Source organism: Gallinula chloropus (genome assembly GCF_964237585.1).
Source record: "Gallinula chloropus genome assembly, chromosome: 9".
Taxonomy (NCBI): Eukaryota; Metazoa; Chordata; class Aves; order Gruiformes; family Rallidae; genus Gallinula; species Gallinula chloropus.
Genome location: NC_140094.1, coordinates 12,651,116 through 12,669,320, shown reverse-complemented (window position 1 = coordinate 12,669,320; position 18,205 = coordinate 12,651,116). Strand labels below are relative to the sequence as shown.

At 44.1% G+C, this 18,205-nt stretch overlaps 1 protein-coding gene across 1 annotated transcript in view; it reads left to right on the top strand.

Moving 5' to 3' along the window:
* Positions 1-18,205, top strand: part of AGBL1 (AGBL carboxypeptidase 1) — a gene marked incomplete at both ends in the record, with an annotated part of 284,060 nt that overhangs the window by 21,855 nt on the left and 244,000 nt on the right. The window contains 2 exons of the mRNA XM_084267781.1: positions 802-933; positions 3,398-3,491. Of these exons, the coding sequence (XP_084123907.1) occupies positions 802-933; positions 3,398-3,491 (226 nt within the window). The remainder of the gene's footprint in view (positions 1-801; positions 934-3,397; positions 3,492-18,205) is intronic.

Genomic DNA, 18,205 nt, shown 5'->3' with positions numbered 1-18,205 from the left:
TCTGAGCTGCAGTGGTCATGCACTTCTGGAGTTTGCAGTCCTGAGGGATACAGGTCAAGTGAAATGTAAAGTCAGGACCCTGAGTTTTAGAAAAGCAAACTTCTACTTGTTTGAGTTAGTCAATAGGTTGCCCTGGGAAACTGACCTCAGGGATAAGGGAGCCGAACAGAGCTGACAGAACAGGGCCACAGAAACGATCAGAGGGATGGAAAACTCCTGCAAGGGAAGGCTGAGAGTTGGGGCTGTTCAGCCTGGAGAAGGGAAGGCTCCAGGGAGACCTTATTGCAGCCTTTCAGTACTTTAAGATGGCTTATAAGAAAGACGGGGACAGACTTTTCAGTAGGGCCTGTTGCAGTAGGATGAGGGATAATGGTTTTAAAGTAAAAGGTAGATTTAGTCTAGATATAAGGAAGATTCTTTTTTTTTATGATGAGGGTGGTGAAACAGTGGAACAGGTTATCCAGAGAGGTTGCAGGTGCCCCATCCCTGGAAAAATTCAAGGCCAGGTTGTATGGGTCTTTGGGCAGCATGGTATTCTTGAAGATGCCCCTGCTCATAGCAGGAAGATTGGTCTAGATGACCTTAAACGTCCCTTCCAACCCAACTCATTCTATGATGCTATAATTGCATATGGTGTCTCTCAGGAGATGCCATGTTTTCTTTTCAGTGGGAACAGTGCTGATCTAACTCAGTCATACATTTGAATGCCTTTGCTACAAGACCCTGACTTAGAAGATTTGCTGCAAAAATGGTTTTTAACATGGCAGAGCCCCGGTCTTGATTCTTACTTGTTTTTCACAGACAGGAAGTTTGGGCTGAAAGTGAAGAAAGCAGAAGCGACTGATACAATACTGAGCTTGACAAGAAGAAACCTGTGCCACCACCTGCAGCTCATCCACTGTCTCTGGGTCCTGCGGGTTTGTGCTTCTAATGGTGAGTGCCTGGATTTTCCTCCTCCCCTCTCTGTGACCACTGCCATGGTTCTTTTTTTTAGTTATTTCAGTGCAAAGAAACATCTTTCATGATTAAGGTTAGGGCCTGCACATGCTGTTAAGATACAGAATCAGGCACAAATGCCAAAATGACCACGGAAAGAGGTGGTCCCCAAGGGTTCTATACAGCCTTTATTTCACAGATTCACAGAGTTGTAGGGGTTGGAAGGGACCTCAAGAGATCATCAAGTCCAACTTCCCTGCCAAAGCAGGTTCCCTATTTAATCTGTGGACTGCGAAAATAAAAGGGCTGTAGTGAAAAATGTTCATGACAATGATCTCCTTGGATATAGACCTTCAACTCCTTCGCTCTGAAACTTACGTACCTCGAGCCTCTATAGAGTTCTCAGTACCATGACAGCCCAATGTCTCACTCTTGCTGATTGTATCGATCCTCAGAGCAGCTCCACCCTGGAGGGGAGAACATGGGTGAAGAACATAGGAGAGAGAAATCAGTTATGCATTCAAGGTCCCTCAGGAAGTACATATTAGACCCTGGCCTTCTGTCTAGTTCTCCCCTCCTCTCCACACACTCTCCCAGCTTTTCTTACTTGGCAATGCTTTCATATTAAATGATTCAAGCAATGAGGTTTCCAGTATTTTCTCCCAGGATCATTACAGATTCATACAAGCTTTTCCCTGCTATAGAGCGCTGAATTTGTCAGCACAAATTCTCCTTTGCTCGCTCTAGCCCTTTCGTCTCCCTCCCCACATCCCTCACCCAGCAGATAATTCTTGATGGCCATCCTGTCTGCAGTCTGCTATATGCATCCTAAGATTTAGTACTCCTGGCACCCAGCCCTGCAGGTCCCTTCTTTCTGCACAGGAGCTAGCTTCATGCAATGGGCTTTCTCAGGCAAGCAGCCAAGCCCCAACATTCAACCCCTCTCCCTGTGATGAGCCAGTATTTGAAAGGCTGAGTGTGACTGAAGATGCAGCCAAGGCCAGAAGCTGAAACGTGCCTTTATTTGGGTTTCACAGCTGTGTGGTGACCCTATGCTGCCTCCCACCCAAAATGCTGATCTACACCCTTGTCTGCTCCCTGCTTCAGTGCACCTGCATCCTAATTCAGCTGCAGTTTTTGCAGGGCCTTTAGGGTGCACACTAGCCTGACCTCCTCTAATAATGTCAGGCCCTAGAACCCAACTCTGTTCCTTTGCTGGAGCATTTCTGTTACCCTCTAATTATCTCCAGAATCCTCTATATGTGGTTCCTCCCTCCACAAGTAACTTCGACTCTGTGGATTCTGTGGCCCAGCTGTAGTGGAGGTTACGTGAAGGTCTGTGTGATGTGGTACCAGACTAAGAGATTACATGAAGTGGAACTAGAGAGAACCCAGAAGTGTATAAAACTCTCAGACTGCTTAGGTATGAAAGCAGAAAAGAGGAGTCCTTGTCACAATCTCATGCCCCAGATCTTTGTTCCGGGTCACTCCCTTTGCAGTCTCTGCCACTGGCTGAGGCTGGCAGCCCCCGTCCTGCTCTGGGGCAGGATGAGTTCAAGCAGCCTTGTCCACTGCCCTGTCTCTAATGAATTACCAGCTAGTGTAAAAATAGCTGGCAAGCCTTGCAAAGCTTTCCATCACAGGGCAACTTGGCAGGGACAGGGTAGGACTGCAGGAGGTGATGGGCCCTCTGTCAGCTCTCTGATGACCACTGGGAGATATTTACAAAACAACCAAAACCCAGCAGCAGGTGATCAGTAACCCAGTTAATGATCCTTTCACCCTGTTTGCTTACATTTAATGTTGCAGGGCTGTATTCATCCCTTCTTTAGACCTAAAACCTCTCTTGTAGTGGGGAGGCCTGGCTAAGCAAGTAGTTTAGGCATTGGGTATTTTTTTAAGTTGACAGCAGAATCTATGTGTAAAAGCTCCTGGTGCATTAGCAGTTGAAGGCTTAAAGGTAAAAATTGGCTTAGCTGAAATCAAGCTGCATTCAGAGGCACCCCTCCCAAAACATCCCACTTCCCTACTGCTGAGTAATAGCACAGAAATTGAACTGCCCTCCACGCCCCTATAAAATAAACTGTCCTCATGGGGTTGTCTGTTGGAAATGTGGGATGAATTTGAGCCCTGCCATATTGCTGGGAGATGACCCTATGTAATTATGATCTGTCCTCTGGAGAATACAATATTTACAAGAAAAGGGGCTTAGGGAACTTGAGGAAGAGCTGCAGTATTTGAGATCTGTTTTTTTGTCTGATCTTGGCTCAGGTTGTGTCTACAGACAGCTTTGTGCTTCAGTTTCTGTGTTTGTGAAATGATCTGTTGAGTCCAGTTAGGAACCCAGAGAAATCTGCTCATAGCCTCAGGAGCAGCTACTCCCTTCCCCACATCACTTCCAAACACAACGTTGTAGACTGCCTGCTTTGGTTCTGACTGCTTTTCTGTTTTATTGGCTTAGTTACCACAGGAGCTACGCTTGGCATCAATGGAGCCATGGAGCTGATTTTCAAAGTCATCACCCCCTACAGCAAGAGACACGTCAGGACAGTCAGGTAGGCAGTAGCCTCAAGGGAACCCATCTTTCCACGATGGCAAGAAATAAAATTTTGGTTCCACTTGAAGAGGCAAAGAAATCAGAAATGGATGCGCAATTTCCACTCACTTTAAATCTGCAGGGTTTGTTAAGAGGCAGAAATGGTTCCCTGAAGGACACGTTAATGCTGTGATTCATCATATGATTCATGCTGGTGGCCATTTATTTGCAGTGTACCCTATGCAGTGATGGCAGTTTGATTGCAAGGTGTCGTCCTTCATTTCTGAGTCAGGACTGGGTTTTGAGAAGCATGTGCTGGGACCAGACAAATCTCTCCTGCCTACTGCTTAGCATGAACCTCCAGCCACCACCAGCCCAGGGGCAGGGATAGTGGAGTTGTGTCAGTGCTGTCCATCCTCTTCTGCAGACAGTTGAAGGGCGACGGTCCTTACTCGTTTTAATCTGGGTCTGGATATAAACTCATCCAAAATATTTAATTTTTTTTTCTGAAAATAGCAAGTCAATTTTGTAACTGCATCTTAAGCACAGAATCACAGAACAGTTGGGGTTGGAGATCATCAAGTACAACCCCCCTGCTAATGCAGGATTACCTAGAGCACCTTTGTAATCCAGGAAGCATCCACAGAAGGGCATAAAGCTCTTCTCTGGCTTGCTCATTACAACCAGGAGGAAGAATCTACTGCTACAACCTGTGCCCACACAATCACATTTGCTTAGGCAATAGAGGACCTGCCAGTTGTCCCCCTCAGGCATACACTGGCTTTTGTGGAGCACATGGCACCTACTTGTTCATGCACTCGTAGGGTACCCACTTGTTCAGCAATGACATGGCAATGTTCAGTCAGTTTTGACTTCTGCATAGACCTGGCATGGGTGCAGTTCATGGCTGGTGATTACTGAGGAAGAAGCTTTAGGTTGAGTGTTGTGTAGGTGAGAAGCGGATGGACAGACATGGCACAATAGTATGAGCACTGCCTACATAGCTGCTTTGAACTGAATGCCAGCTGAATAGTAAATAATGTTCAGCCTGCTAGATGGACATTAAAAGCCCATCAAAGACTGATACCAGTTCTGCCTGTTGTTTGCTAAATGCAGCATTCTTCCAGCTCTTCTGCCTACATGTCTAGGGTTAGTAAAAAAATAACTTGAACTTTTTGCTTTGCTAAATAAGATACCAAGTGGGCCCAGCAGATGCACAACTTCCTGCAGCTGCATTATTAATGGAAGCCAACTCACTTTTGTTTGCATTTTTGGCTTTCCAGTATAGTGATGCTATCTGAAACTGCTTCACAGCTTCAGTTCTCTACTAGCCAGAGTACCTGCGATTCCTCTACATTGTCTGTCCAAAAGTATATCAGGATGCTTCCTGCACTGAGGTTTGGATATTGCCCAAATCAAAGAATATTATCACTAGGGTATTATTTCTAGGATGTCTGAGCATCCTCCAAAATTCCCCTTATGCCTCATGTTATAGCTTTAATCTTTAAGACTCAGGGATTCTGAAGAACTGCTTTAAGTATGACAGGGGCATCCAGGATGTGTTAGACATAGTTGGGCTTGATGTCTGATGCAACCAAAAGTAATTGATGGGTCCATGGCTGTGTTTAAGTAAGCAAATTCTACTCAATTCCTTTGTTTTCTTCCTATGGAAATATTGGCTGTGGTTAGACTGGTGTTAGCTCCACTCCTCACAGGTCAGGATCTGTGTGTAATGGGACTCAGGGCTGTATCGGTTCTTCATTTAGCAACGGGACTGGCTGCATAAAGGCATTTTAAATTAAATTTGTGCAAAGCTGCTTTTTCCATTTACTGTTTCTTTTGAGGGAAGTGGAAAACTTGGTATCTGTCCCATATTTCTAGCCTGGCTTTTTGCTGAGATTCATTTGGAGATGCAGCTAGTGCTGCTGAGGGTTGTAGTAACGTAGGCTGTAAAGTGGTCTGGAATACTCCTAAGCAGAACGGGAAAGAAATTGCCTTCAGAGAAACACACTACTTCTGACTCCAATGATTCCAGACTGTCACATTGCAATATTTGAGTTTCTCTTCCTTTTATCTGATGTACAGGAATTGTTTTGAACTCTTCTGTGACCTTTTTCTTCCCCCTCCCCCTCACCCCCCCATTTGAGACATGCACACAAACAACAGAAAAAGCAAACTCAGAATTTCTCCCAATAAACCTCCAGTTTTATTGCTAATAAACCATTTTATTTATTGCTGAGAAGCTTGGATTTATTTTTCCCTTTCAAAGAAAAGGTATCTTATACATTAATTGTTGCCTACCTGAGCTTCCTCACTGCTGGTTCAGTTCTCTGATTTCCTATCATCCCTAAGATATTTTAAATCATATTTATATGAGCATGCAAAGGGAGGATACAATCTTTCCTGGGACATAGCTCACAGAAAAAGGTGATTTGGCTCCCACCTACACTTGGTTTATTGAGCAAGAACCATAAATTAGCTGAAGCCTGGTAGCTACTCAGCTGGCCTGAGTAGGGCTCAAAGATGCTTGTTTCATTTAATAACTAGGAGCAGCTGAGAAGGTCAATGACTCAGCGGAGACAGTCTGTTTTACATCAGGAGAAGCACATGAACATGTTTAGGTTTTTAAAAAAAAATGCTTGTAACCTATTTAAAGGCACTAGCTCCTTGTTATTCATCAAGGAGTGTGTTTGTTTGTAGTCTGTTTGGGTGTTCTGCTCTCACTGAGGAAAGTGGCTTCAGATGATGTTGACAAGGGTTTATTCCTGAGACCAGAAACGTAGACTGTAGGATCGGTTACAGGGTTTTTTTTCCCAGTACTAGCCAATGCCTGGGATACCTATGGTCTGAGAATCCCCAGCATCTTCACAGTTCACCAGGAAATGGAGGTAGGTACATGTGAGAATGTTCTATTTTTTGAGATGCTCTAATTAAAAATTTGTGGGGAAGGTTTTCTGAGATAGGGTGAAAGAATAAAAGTGGTTGTGCTTTGTCTAGATTGGAATGTGCTGCTGGTCATCTGACACTGGTGCAGCTCTTCCCAGCTGCTGTGGCTGTGCTGAAGCTTGGAGTGGTTTATTTTGGTGTGGTTAGTTGGTCACAAAAACATCTGCTTCTTTCTGGCTATCAGTATGGAACTTGAAGAGAACACTAGTCTGTAACCTGCCCAGGGAGGAAAACTCCAATGTCCTCCCAGCAAGCCTCTGATCCTCCCTTTGTGTTTGCCCTTGATACCTTCTCTTTGCTTCATAACTACGTGCCACCACGGTTTGCCTTTCTGCTGTGAAGGAACAGCTGGCAACTGTGGGGGCTGAGATTACCCATGTTCTTTGATCAGCTGCCAGGAATGCAGCATCGAAAATGCACCACTTCTCTTGTGGATACACCCGCATTCTCCTGTCCTGGGCAGTAGTGGGACCAAGGTCACTTTAAGAATCTGCCCTGGAGAGTGCACTATGAGAGCTATTTATTTAGCCAGCTAAGATGTGGAAACAAGATACATAGTTCTATTTATTTTTCCCAGTGGCAAAGCTCTGGGTTATTTAGAAATAGTCTTCCATGCTCCAATTGACCTTCTCTGGGCGTGTGCCAAGTAGCTCTGATTCCCCTGAGACTGTGACTCATGGACTTTATCCGTCTTGGGTATTTGAGGTCTTCAGGTTGCTGGTGCCATCATTGTGTGGGTTTCTCCAGGACTACCCATATCTGAAGTAAAAGCCACATGAAAAAAGTGAAACTCACTGAGGTTTAGAGAACTCTTGAGTTAAGCACTGTGAAATCCAAGTGAGATGGAGACTCTAGATTGTCTTGTCCATCTCTTGTGATGCTGCGCTGCAGATAAAGTTTTCTGATGCCTTTTATAGGGGCAGTTTAAAATAAAGCCAGATGATGTTCTGTTTATGTCAGTAGCTGGGATATCTGATATAAGTGGGTGTGTGGGATGCTCAAATCTTCACTCCATCAACACCTTCTCTAATGCAGCATCCCTGATGCCCCACAAAGTACTATGACCCCAGTTCCTTTAACCTTCCACCTTATTTATTCTCTATCTCTTCCATATCTTCTATCCTTCTACTTTCTCGTGTCTCTTTCAACACCAATGCTTGTTTACCAACTTACTTATTCTGAGAGATATTTGGATGTGTTGTGGGCAGATGGATGTGGAATGTGACAGTGGCAGATGTTTGCTCTCTGGCCAACCAGGAGCTGGGTCTCTTCTGCATGACTCTGTCTCCAGGTGGCCAGGCATCAGATATCCTCCCCAGGCTGCTGGCACGTCAGGCTGATGGCTTTGAAGGCTGCATGTTGTCAGTGGCTGCATGTTGTGAGGGCCACCTCCAGGACTCCTCAGGCTGAAGGCAGGTTATCAAAGTGTGAGTGAAAATAAAAATCCAGAATTTATTATTCTTTTTTTGAGGAAGACTTGTGTTTTAGGAAATGGCAAGTGATGGACTCCTCATGTTGCATCGTTCCCTCTGTTTTGCTATTGTAGTGGTTTAATCCAGCAGGCACTAAAACAGCCAGCCAGCCATTTGCCCATTGCCCTTCTGGTAGGATGAGGGAGAGAATTTAAAAATAATAGTAATAAATATACAAAACAGTAAAACAAACTGCTGACTGATGCCCAGCTAGTTCCATGGCCCTCCCCAGCCCACTGCCCCGAGCTTGTATACTGAAAATGATGTCATATGGTCTGGAATATCCCTTTGGTCAGTTTGGGTCAGTGGTCCTGGCTGTGCTTTCTCCCAACTCCTTGTGCCCCTCCTGTGGAAGGCTCCTGCTTCCTCACTGGCAGGACCTGGGAAGCTGAAAAGTCCTTGACTTACTGTCAACGCTGTGTAGCAACAGCTAAACATTAATGCGTTATCACCATTATTTTCATGCTAAATCCAAAACTCAGCACTATGCCAGCTACTAGGAAGAAAATTAGCTGCACCCCAGCCAAACCCAGGCCAGATAACTTTCCCTGTTGTGAAAAGGTTGAAGGGCAGTCCTATTTCTGCAGTTTTATTAAAAGCAATTTAAAGAATCTTTTAAAAGTCCTAGTTTCTCAAAGCTCTCTGTGGGTATATCAGTTTACCACACTGAGAAAAGCTGGCTAATGGTAAATGATCAGATGAACCTCATATGAGAGATTGCAACAAGAACGAGTGTTTGTCACAATTAAAAGCTCTTTCTGTGAATAGTCACAAAATCTGGCTTTCTGCATTGAGCTGTTCCAGTAAAGTTTGACTACTTAATTAAAAGTGAAAAGTGAATTGAAAAGGTCTGGGACTGTTGCCAAATTGATTCAGTAGAAAATATGATATGCAGAAATTATCTGCCTTTGCTCATGTCCAGCATTGCCTACTTCTGACACTTGATCACAATTCTTACATTTGGTTCCTTTTCAATGGTCTCAGCTCCTCAACAATTGCTGGTAATCTCCTTTTCTGTTAAAGGCAAAAGATTCACAGAATTGTAGGGGTTGGAAGGGACCTCCAGAGAGCATCGAGTCCAACGCCCCTGCCAAAGCTGGCTCTCTAGGACAGGTCACACAGGTAGACATCCAGATGGGTCTTGAATATCTCCAGAGATGGAGACTTCACCTGGGCAGCCTGTCCCAGGGCTCTCTCACCCTCAGTGAAGGTGAAGTGAAGTTCTTCTGCATGTTGGTGCGGAACTTCCTGTGCTCCAACATGAGGCCATCGCCCCTTGTCCCCACAGACCACTGAGAAGAGGCTGGCCATTTCCCCCTCTCTCCCACACTTCAGATATTTGTAAACATTAATCAGATCCCCTCTCAGTCTTCTTTTCTCAAAGCTGAACAGGTTGGGCCAGGTAGATGGGTGCTGACAGGGATTTGGAAAATGTAGTTCTCCAGCTACTGTCAGGGCTTAAAATCCAGGAGGAAATGAGAACACTGCGTGTGTTGTGTCTCTAGTGATGTGTGCCCGGGGGTGGCGTGAGGTGGGGAGTGACTCATGAACCTGAAACGTGCAAGAATAACAATGACAGTGTTGCTGTGATCAGGAAGCAATTCTTGTATCACGTACTTGTGTCACGATGTGAGCTGAGAGGAAGAGTTTTACTGGAGTACAGAGAGCAGAGCTTGTGCAAGTGAAGAGAGGACTGTGGAGGTGAGTGAGAGAGTGCACATTTAAAGCTAAAAGCCCAGATCTGATGACTCTGTATTTAGTCAGGCATTGTGTCAGATTGACTGAGGAGAATACAAAGGCCCTGGAAACGCTGAAGATGTAAGTTAAGAGCCTGCATATTGCTTCAAAATAGGCCTTGAGTATATGTATAACTCTGCTTTTCTATAAAACTGTTTTGTTTGCATACAACTTAAATTCTGTTTTCCCATCTTGGAGCTGGTACTTTCGATGCAAGATAAAATGTGAGTGGAGACCAAGTTGCCACATCAACAAATGCTTGCAAAGCTCATCTCCTGTGACCTTAGCAACTGCAGAAGAAATCAGAACAGCAGTGGGCTATGTCTCTTAGAAAAATGAGAGGATACATGTAGCAGGGATGACTTGAATAGTAGAATTATCGCTTTGTTAAGATTGATGAAGAGTTGCATGGATAGATCCAATTGCAAAAGCATTCTAGATCCAGTGCAGGCAGTTAGTTTCCTCACCCTTTACCCGGGATAGTTGCTTGCTCATAGACCACCATACATGTTTGCTGCAATTCCACCCCCTGCTTAGTTCTGAACATTCAGCTGCCCTCTGCTTAAACAAAAGAACATGTTGCGTGGCCATTGCCAGCCAATGTTTTGAGAATGAGAAGAAGCTCAACACACCAGCATGGTGATTAGTTCCTCTGCAACCTAATATGGGAGCTGTTGGGATTGGCCCTTTGAGGAACACTTCACATGCAGCTTTATGCCTTTGCTTATTTGGCAACAATTCCTGATAGATCAAAAGCAAATCATCCTTAATTCCTCTTGTTAGTCTGTGTTTTGCCATTAATCGTATTGAGCAGTTTGGATATTTAATTGGAAACTAACACATGATTCTATTGGAATGTGGTCAGAATTAATCAATGCTTAGTGCCTGCTTGTGCTCAAGTTTCTGTTTTGTTCACTTGATCCCTGTAGAAAATTCACAGGAGGGGTTAAAATTTCTTTTGGGCTATGTCATAGCTAAATGACATGCTTCCCATCTGGCCTTGATCTTCATGGGATTTAGCCTAGAATTCCTGCTAAAGAAAACCAGTAAATACTGTTTTGAATGAGATGATGCCAGCACCAAGGGAAAAAGAGTTTTCTTTAAAATTCTTGTTTATATCAAGTGTCTTTTCAACTTGACTAATATATCAGATAACATGAAGCAGAGAAGGGTACATCACAGAGATATAAGTAAATAAACCCCAGTGTTCAAATTTAATGCAATGAGCCATTGTAATAGAAGAAATGATCTTGGAGCCAAAGGTGTCTCAGTTTTATGCAGCACCTTCTCCTCTGTTCTTTTTATGGCCTGCGTGGTTTCTCTCAAAGAATGACCTGTTCTAATATTAATAATAAGTTATAAAATCTCATTTCAGACTGATGGTATCTCAGCGCTGCTTTGCAGAGTAAATAGAGTTGCATTGCAGAATTATACTTTACTGGCATTGTACCATTAATAGCAGCAGAAGAGAGAAATTGAAAAAATAAGAGGTAGAGGCAGGGGAGAAAAGAGATGCTTTCAGATGAGATTTGAAAATAGATGAAGAATTGATGAGGCAGAGAAGAATTCCATATACCAAGGTTGTTCCAGATGGCCAAACATGTTGCATACAGAAACCCTGGTGCCATCTCTTGGTAGCCTCTGGTATGGCAAGATTAAGCTCAGATACACCTGTCTGTGTCATAAAAATTTGGTGAATGAACACTGTATAAAGAGAAATCCACTTCTAAGCTTACCTTGATGTCATGGGAAGGGAGGAACTGGTTTATAAATGGACACACTTAGTGAGACTATTATTTTTGAAAGAGGTGTTTGCTTTTTTTTTCCTTTTAGGTCTAGTTTATGTTTACTTCTATTTCAAATAGAAATAACAGTTTGAAAAAGAAGCAATGCTTTCAACTGAAGGCCTTTCTTTGCTTGCCCATTATTTCTTGCCCTTTGGTGAGAGCTAGCAGGTTATATTTGGAAAGATGGCATGAGGGCAAGTCGCTCCACTTCTCAAGTTCTTGACTTTTCACACCCAGTGGCTATGGCAGATGCAGTTCATGGCTGACCTCACATGATGACTTTGGTATGTCTATACTGCAGGCAGCTCGGTGCTCGTTGGGTGGAACAGTCTCTCCGCCCTAGCTTTAATTCACCTCATTCTGCTAACAACTGTCAAGGCTTGTGGCAGGGTCTCTAGTGTGGGCTACCAAAGCATCTTAGGACATATTATCCAATCTGGGAGTATTATTCATGTTGCCATATCTGTCTTACCGTTGGTCTTTGTGTTAACTAGATGAAAGCTAATGCTTGGGTACCTCCCTGCACTGCTATTGTGTTGTCTTTTAGAGGAATAGCTCCCATGGTCACCCCATCCAAATGTGAGGTGGGACTCATTTTCATACATCAGTTGCATCTCAGAGTGTTTCCCAGAGTTAAATGAGTTATCAAGGCTGATAATTCCTTGTAGCAGAGTATTTCCTTAGAAGAATATGTCAGTAATAGCGTGTACTGGTTACACTAAGCATTTTATAAAGAGCACAAAAGGAATGAAGTGGAATAAATCAAAATAAAAATGAGAACAGAGCTGGGAGGATTAAAAAAGATTTTGTGACTTCGGAAGAATTGAAGGGTTTGGGGTGATTTCTGGAAGCTGATGGTTTTGTGGAAGGCTTTACACTAAGGCAAGATGCAGTTGAACTGTGGAGTGAATGTGGGGCTGGCAGAGCAAGGAGAGGGTTGAACAACATGGTTGTGTGTCCTTGTAAGCATACTTGAGATGGATATTAAGTGCCAAAGCTTTCAGAAATCATCAGCTGACAGCCCTGGAGGACTGGGACTGGAGAGAAGGGGTTTCTAAGCAAAGCCTATCTGGATTTGCTTGCAAAGGTGATGAGCAGGTGTCCACACAGGCTGCATCAGCTTTCCTGTGTCAAGGAGACAAAGAAAGAATACCCCCTCAGAAATCATTGAGTTGGGTAATGACATGAATCACAGAGAGGCCAGGGGGAGAGCAGATAAAGCTGAGGGCAGTCACTTGTGTGACAGCACATATGAGAGCCCAGGAATCTCCTCTCCTCTGCCTCTCATTTGATTTATTGCCATTTTGCCTGTCACGCTTATGAGGGGGGTAGAAAGCAGCTGTAAAATCCTCCTCACAAAAGCTTTCCATCCAAAGCTAGACAAGGGAGATTCCATGGAAAAAAACAACAACAACAAAAAGAAACCTCAGTGCTGAGCTGCCACAGCGACAATTTTGCACAATGCAAATGGCCCTGAGCAGGTGCTGTTCCCATAAAGAAGACAGCCCTAAGAGTTTCCTGGGCTTACTGTGGCTTTTTTCCAGCTCCACCAGTGCTGGCAATGCTGGCAGATGAAGTGTAAGCCAGTCTCTAGAACTATCAGTGGTTTTAAAGCACAGCAGTAATTAGCCCTGTCCAGAGCAGAGTTACAGAAGCCCTTAGCGACAGCTTTTCTGTGCTAGGATTCCCTGTCCTGATAGCAGTACTGGACCTGCACCAGCAGGATAGCTGGGTTAGCAACAGAGTGAACTTTGAAGTCTTTGCAGTCTCTTTCAGGTTCTTTTGGGTAGTTATTGAACACATTATAGGGAATAAAAGAGAAATCTTAAATACTATTTACCGAGTGCAGGCACAATGGGTTTTGTTAGGGAGAGGAGGTTTTGTAGCAGCAGTGCTACGGATGCAGCACAGGTCTCTGGTTTACTAATGCTGGCAGGGCTCTTCTCTGTCCCTTTATCTGCAGAGCAACACTTGGAATGGCAGCAATGCCAGCAAAATCTGTAAATAAACCCCGAGTCGAGCTGCCCTGGGATGTGTTTGGAGACAAGGCTTGGAACATGGAGGGGAGAACCTGAAAACTTGAAGTGGCTGGTGAGGAAGAACAGGGCTGCTGAGTCCTAATACGGCTACAGCTCCGAGGTTGGGAATGGAAACTCCCCCTGAAATGTAAACCTTGGGAAGGTCATGGCTCTGAGACCAAGCTTTTACCCCACAGTGACAGCTAGGCTATCACAGAAGACAGGAAAAAAAAATCATCGTGTATCTTTGGCACGTACACTCTGTGTTTCTTTCCTCTCCTGTGTTAAGTTAATGGGCTTTGGGCAGACCATAGGACATACATTGCAGTGGCACAGCAGCCCTTGTGTTTAAAAGCTTCATTTCTTTCTTGTTTTTCCATGGTTTAAATCATAATTACATATATGTGGTTATTCCAGCTTCCACCTTCCAGATTTTTCTGTGTATAAAAGAACAAGGGCATATGGAAAAAAAATCCTGATAACGCTCATAGTTTTTACTGTACTTCTTAATTATTTATCCCCATTGCTTCCTTCTTCTATTTACAGCTCAAGTTCTACCAGCCCTGGCTTTGATATGGTCCGTTTTCAAATCCCACAGTTCAACTCGCTTATATCAGATGGAAGCTTTCCAGTGGAAGGAGGGGGGGAACAAAAAAGCCATAACTTTTATTACTTAGGCTTCTGCAAATTAGTGCTTCAGAAAGCCCCCACAGTTATGCCAGTGTGACACTGCAGATTTCAGACAGCAAATGTCAGGAGAATTTGACCCAATATTTACTGACTTTTTCTTTCTTCTAAATCCTCCAGCTGAATGCTGTGAAGAACGGTTACCAGCACTAAGATGTGACCAGGTTGTTGCATAATAAGGAATTATATATGTGTAAAATAAAAAACCAACCCAAAAACCCCCCCACTGGTCTATGGTTGGCTGGATGAGCCACAACAGCCCGATCCTGCCTTTCAACCAGCCCTGCAAGGTCCATGATGGTGCAGTGACCTATGTTGCTCTCAAGGCTTCTGAATGCTGCCTGCTCTTGTTGATCTCCTTGCCTGTAGATGGGGGGTGAAACCTGAGGCTGTGTTTTTGGGTGCCTCCTGCTCATCGTCCTAAAGTCTTAATGCACCCTGGATGTCAAATCTCAGTCACCAGCTGGGCAAAGTGTGGTATGGAAGGTACCATGCATGATCCAATAGAGAACACTATTGATCTGGCTCTCAGGCATTCTACTAAACTAAAGATACTTCTCTCTTTCTCAGGACCCCTTCCTATTCTGCTGCTATCTCTTATAACCTGTTGTTGGTATGTGACATGCTAAATATCTTGAGGTACTGTGGTTGCAGAGAGCCTCATCTCTGCAGGTGAAGTTGCCTTTCCTGCAATAAGATGTTCTAACTTGTCCTGCCTGAGCTGCATAGATGGGGATGGGATGGGGATAGATTCACAAGAAATCTTGGTGTAGAGGTGCATCTGCTGCTGCTTGAGCCTGTGGCCTTTGGTGACTGTGGCCTAGCCTACTTGCACAGACAGCTGCTGCAGAAGATGCATCTTCATTTGCAACATCTAGTTTGAACCTGATCACGTGTCCTCAGATGACTCTTCTGCCTTTCCTATCACAGCTTGGAGGCCTTGTGTTCAGAAAGCTGCCGCAGGGCAGCTGGAAAGCTGCTCACTTCCCACACCTCGTCTCTTTTTCCTGCAAAGGCAGATCTCTGTGTACACTACACAATGCAGCAGTAACCCCTCTTCCCCCTCCCACCTGTCACAGGAGACAAACCACAGAAGGGCAGAGGGAGGCGAATATCAGGATGGCTTTTTTTCTGCTAAACCTTTATTGAAAATCCCAGACAAGTTAATATGCTTTCCTCCCTGCTCTGCAGTTGCAACATCTATTTTCCCAAAGAGTTCATGCTTACTGTACTTGCCTGAGGCAAAGCTAGTCAGTACTATATGTTTCTGACACTGCTCTACATGTGTTTTGCAGTCTTCTGTTTCGGCAACACGCAGTGGGTAAAATTGGTGCTTCTTTTGCATATAAGAGAGTTTTGAATAGTTTCTTATAAACTGGCTGTTGGTGTTGACTGAAGGTACTTGGGTCAGTGAGAACTGAGTTTCTCTGAATGAATGTCCAGATTTTTCAGAGATAGTTAGATGTGCGAAGATGAAATGGAATATAACTGTAGCAGGAAGCCTCTCAGCAGGTAAAAGGCTCAACTCATACAGTTAAAAGGTAGTTCTGACCTTAGTACACAAAGGGCCTTTGAAAAATGCTGCTAAGTGCTAGCTGCATGTTTAGGCATAAAAAGTGCCTTTTAAATTCAGGTCAAGATGCATAATACCATTCTTTAAGAGAATGTGACTTGTGTTTTCCAAGCATGTTTATGTGTTGTTTTCAATTTGAGACTGATTTAATAGCACCAATTAAGTTCAGTATTGTGTAAACACAGAGCTTGCAAACAAATACCCCAGTATTTCCAAGCATGTTCATATTCAACAGCATCAGTTAGGATCATCAAACTCTAAAGCACCCAATTCACAGTAAATTTGGTGCTGGAAAACTAAGTATGTATGTGAGGGAACAGAGTCATTGGAGGAGATAAAAAGCGGGGGCAGCTGGAAAAGAGGAGACAAAGGTTGACAGATTCTGCATATTTTCTATCTATTTTGCTGAAATTGTACTTGCATGTGAGCTTTTCAGGCAGCTCTAACTCTGACCATCTTCCTCTGGTACATAGGTAAGAGTGACTGTTTAACCCCTGTGCATAACAAAGGAAATGATGCTTACCTGCTTGGGAAGCACGTGGAGGTTGCTAAGTGTTGCACATGAGACTAGTCGGCGTCTAGATCTTCTTCCACTTGTTCCTTACTGCAGATGTGGATATAACACCACATGCTGTCAGTGCTGCAGCTGATGAGTAAACTGTTACTCACACATTCAAACCATGAAGTCAGTACTACAGGCAGACCATAGCTGGGCACTCACCAACAGGCAGAACTCAGTAGGGCTATAGAGTTACGTTACGATGTTATTGCCAGTTTGCAACTGCCTAAGCTGTATCATTTCATGGGGCAATGATTCCAGTAGCTGTGCTTGCATGAAAAGGCTTCTTCCTCTGGCATATTCAAAGAAACTCTGCAAGCCAGCTCTCTTCCCTAGAGGCTTTAAGCTTTAAGTTTCCTTTGGCTGGACTTTATGGATGTGCTCTATCTGAATAGGACCGGAGGGGAAAGTGAAGTGCCATATAAACTCAAACTGATGGATCTATTTCTAGGGCCTTCTAATATGGAAACATACCGTTAGATTAAAAAGAACAAATGCAGTTTTTCATCTTGTGTTGAATATCAACCATTCTTCCTTTTATTATGAGTCATGTCACTTTTGCTTAAAGAAGAGGCTGCCAAGCAAGTCAGCCTTGTTTCTTGATAGAGATCAGGGAAGGTGGTGTTTCCTCAGTTCTTCAGCTTCGTATTTCATGTTCTTTTCAAGCCTTTAAAATTGTACATATTTTTAAATTTAGTTTCCCTGAAAGACACTTATTTCTTTGGTTATAAAGACCAACCAAACAAAAAACCCGAACGAACCTCAAAATCCTACACAGTGAAACTGCAGGAATGGATTAAATGAAAACTCACACTTCCCATCTGTCGCAGCAGCCTAGTAACACGCAGTAAAGGCTGCGATTTCAAATACCACTGCTTTGCAGTTCAAGAGCACCTTTTATTACAAAGTGCTTTTTAAAGATGTTGTACCCTGAGATTACTGCTGCCTTAGAGATGGTTTGCACTAACAGGGAGAACTACAGCTCTTAGCCTTGATTACTTTGAAACCAGCCTCCCTTTTGTGGTCTCAAATAGCTCTGGGCACAAGCAATGGCATGTAAGATACCTCACTGCTGGCAACACAAGTTGCCCTTGGATATCTCACTGCTAGCGATTGATAGTATCCATAAAATAAAGATCTTGCAGTTGTTTGCAGGCAGTACAATGTGAGTGTAGGCTCATTTTCTGACACCATAAAGTCCTGGGTCCCCCCAGCCTCTACCCTCATTTCTACAGTTCACTCTGAGACTCCCCAGTCTACCTGCAATTCAGTTCCTCTTAATGAGGACAGAAGTCACAGGTGCCCCACTGAGATTTGAGCCTGGGTTTCCTGGCTATGTTGCCAAGCAGTGCTCTTTGGCTTCATTGCACAGTAAGTGGGGTTTTGCCAGGTACATGGGTTGTGTCCCTCTCCCTCCCCCTGCTCTGGGTGTATGCAGGGTTTGGAAAAGTTCAAGTGGAACAAGATGCAAGCAGAAAGGCACTGCATGTCTCCTCTCTGCGCTGAGCACCCACCTTTCTGTGAGCACAATGTGCATGTCAGTCCCTGGGGCCTCCAGAGCAAAAGCTGCTGGGCATGCTGAACTGATAAAGAACAAGTAAATTGACAACTAAGGAGTGAACCAACAGCTCATCAGGCTCTTTCTCACTAGTAACTGAATTGGGATTGGAAGACAGTTGTCTGGGAAAAGGAGGGTATTTAACCCCACTCATTGACATGCTTTAATTGTGTACAAGATGTTTTGTAGGGTTGTGCCAGTGCTTGTTAACAGGCATGGCCTCAATGAGTATCCTCACCACTCCCCTTAATCAATCAAGGATAGCATCAAGCTCCTTTCTCAGTCCCCCTACATGTGTCCCTTGGGTGGGAGAGCTGGATTCTCACACTGTCAGCCTGGAACTGCCTGGGTGATGAATCTGTTAAGAATCCTGTCTGACTGTGATCCTTCCAGCCC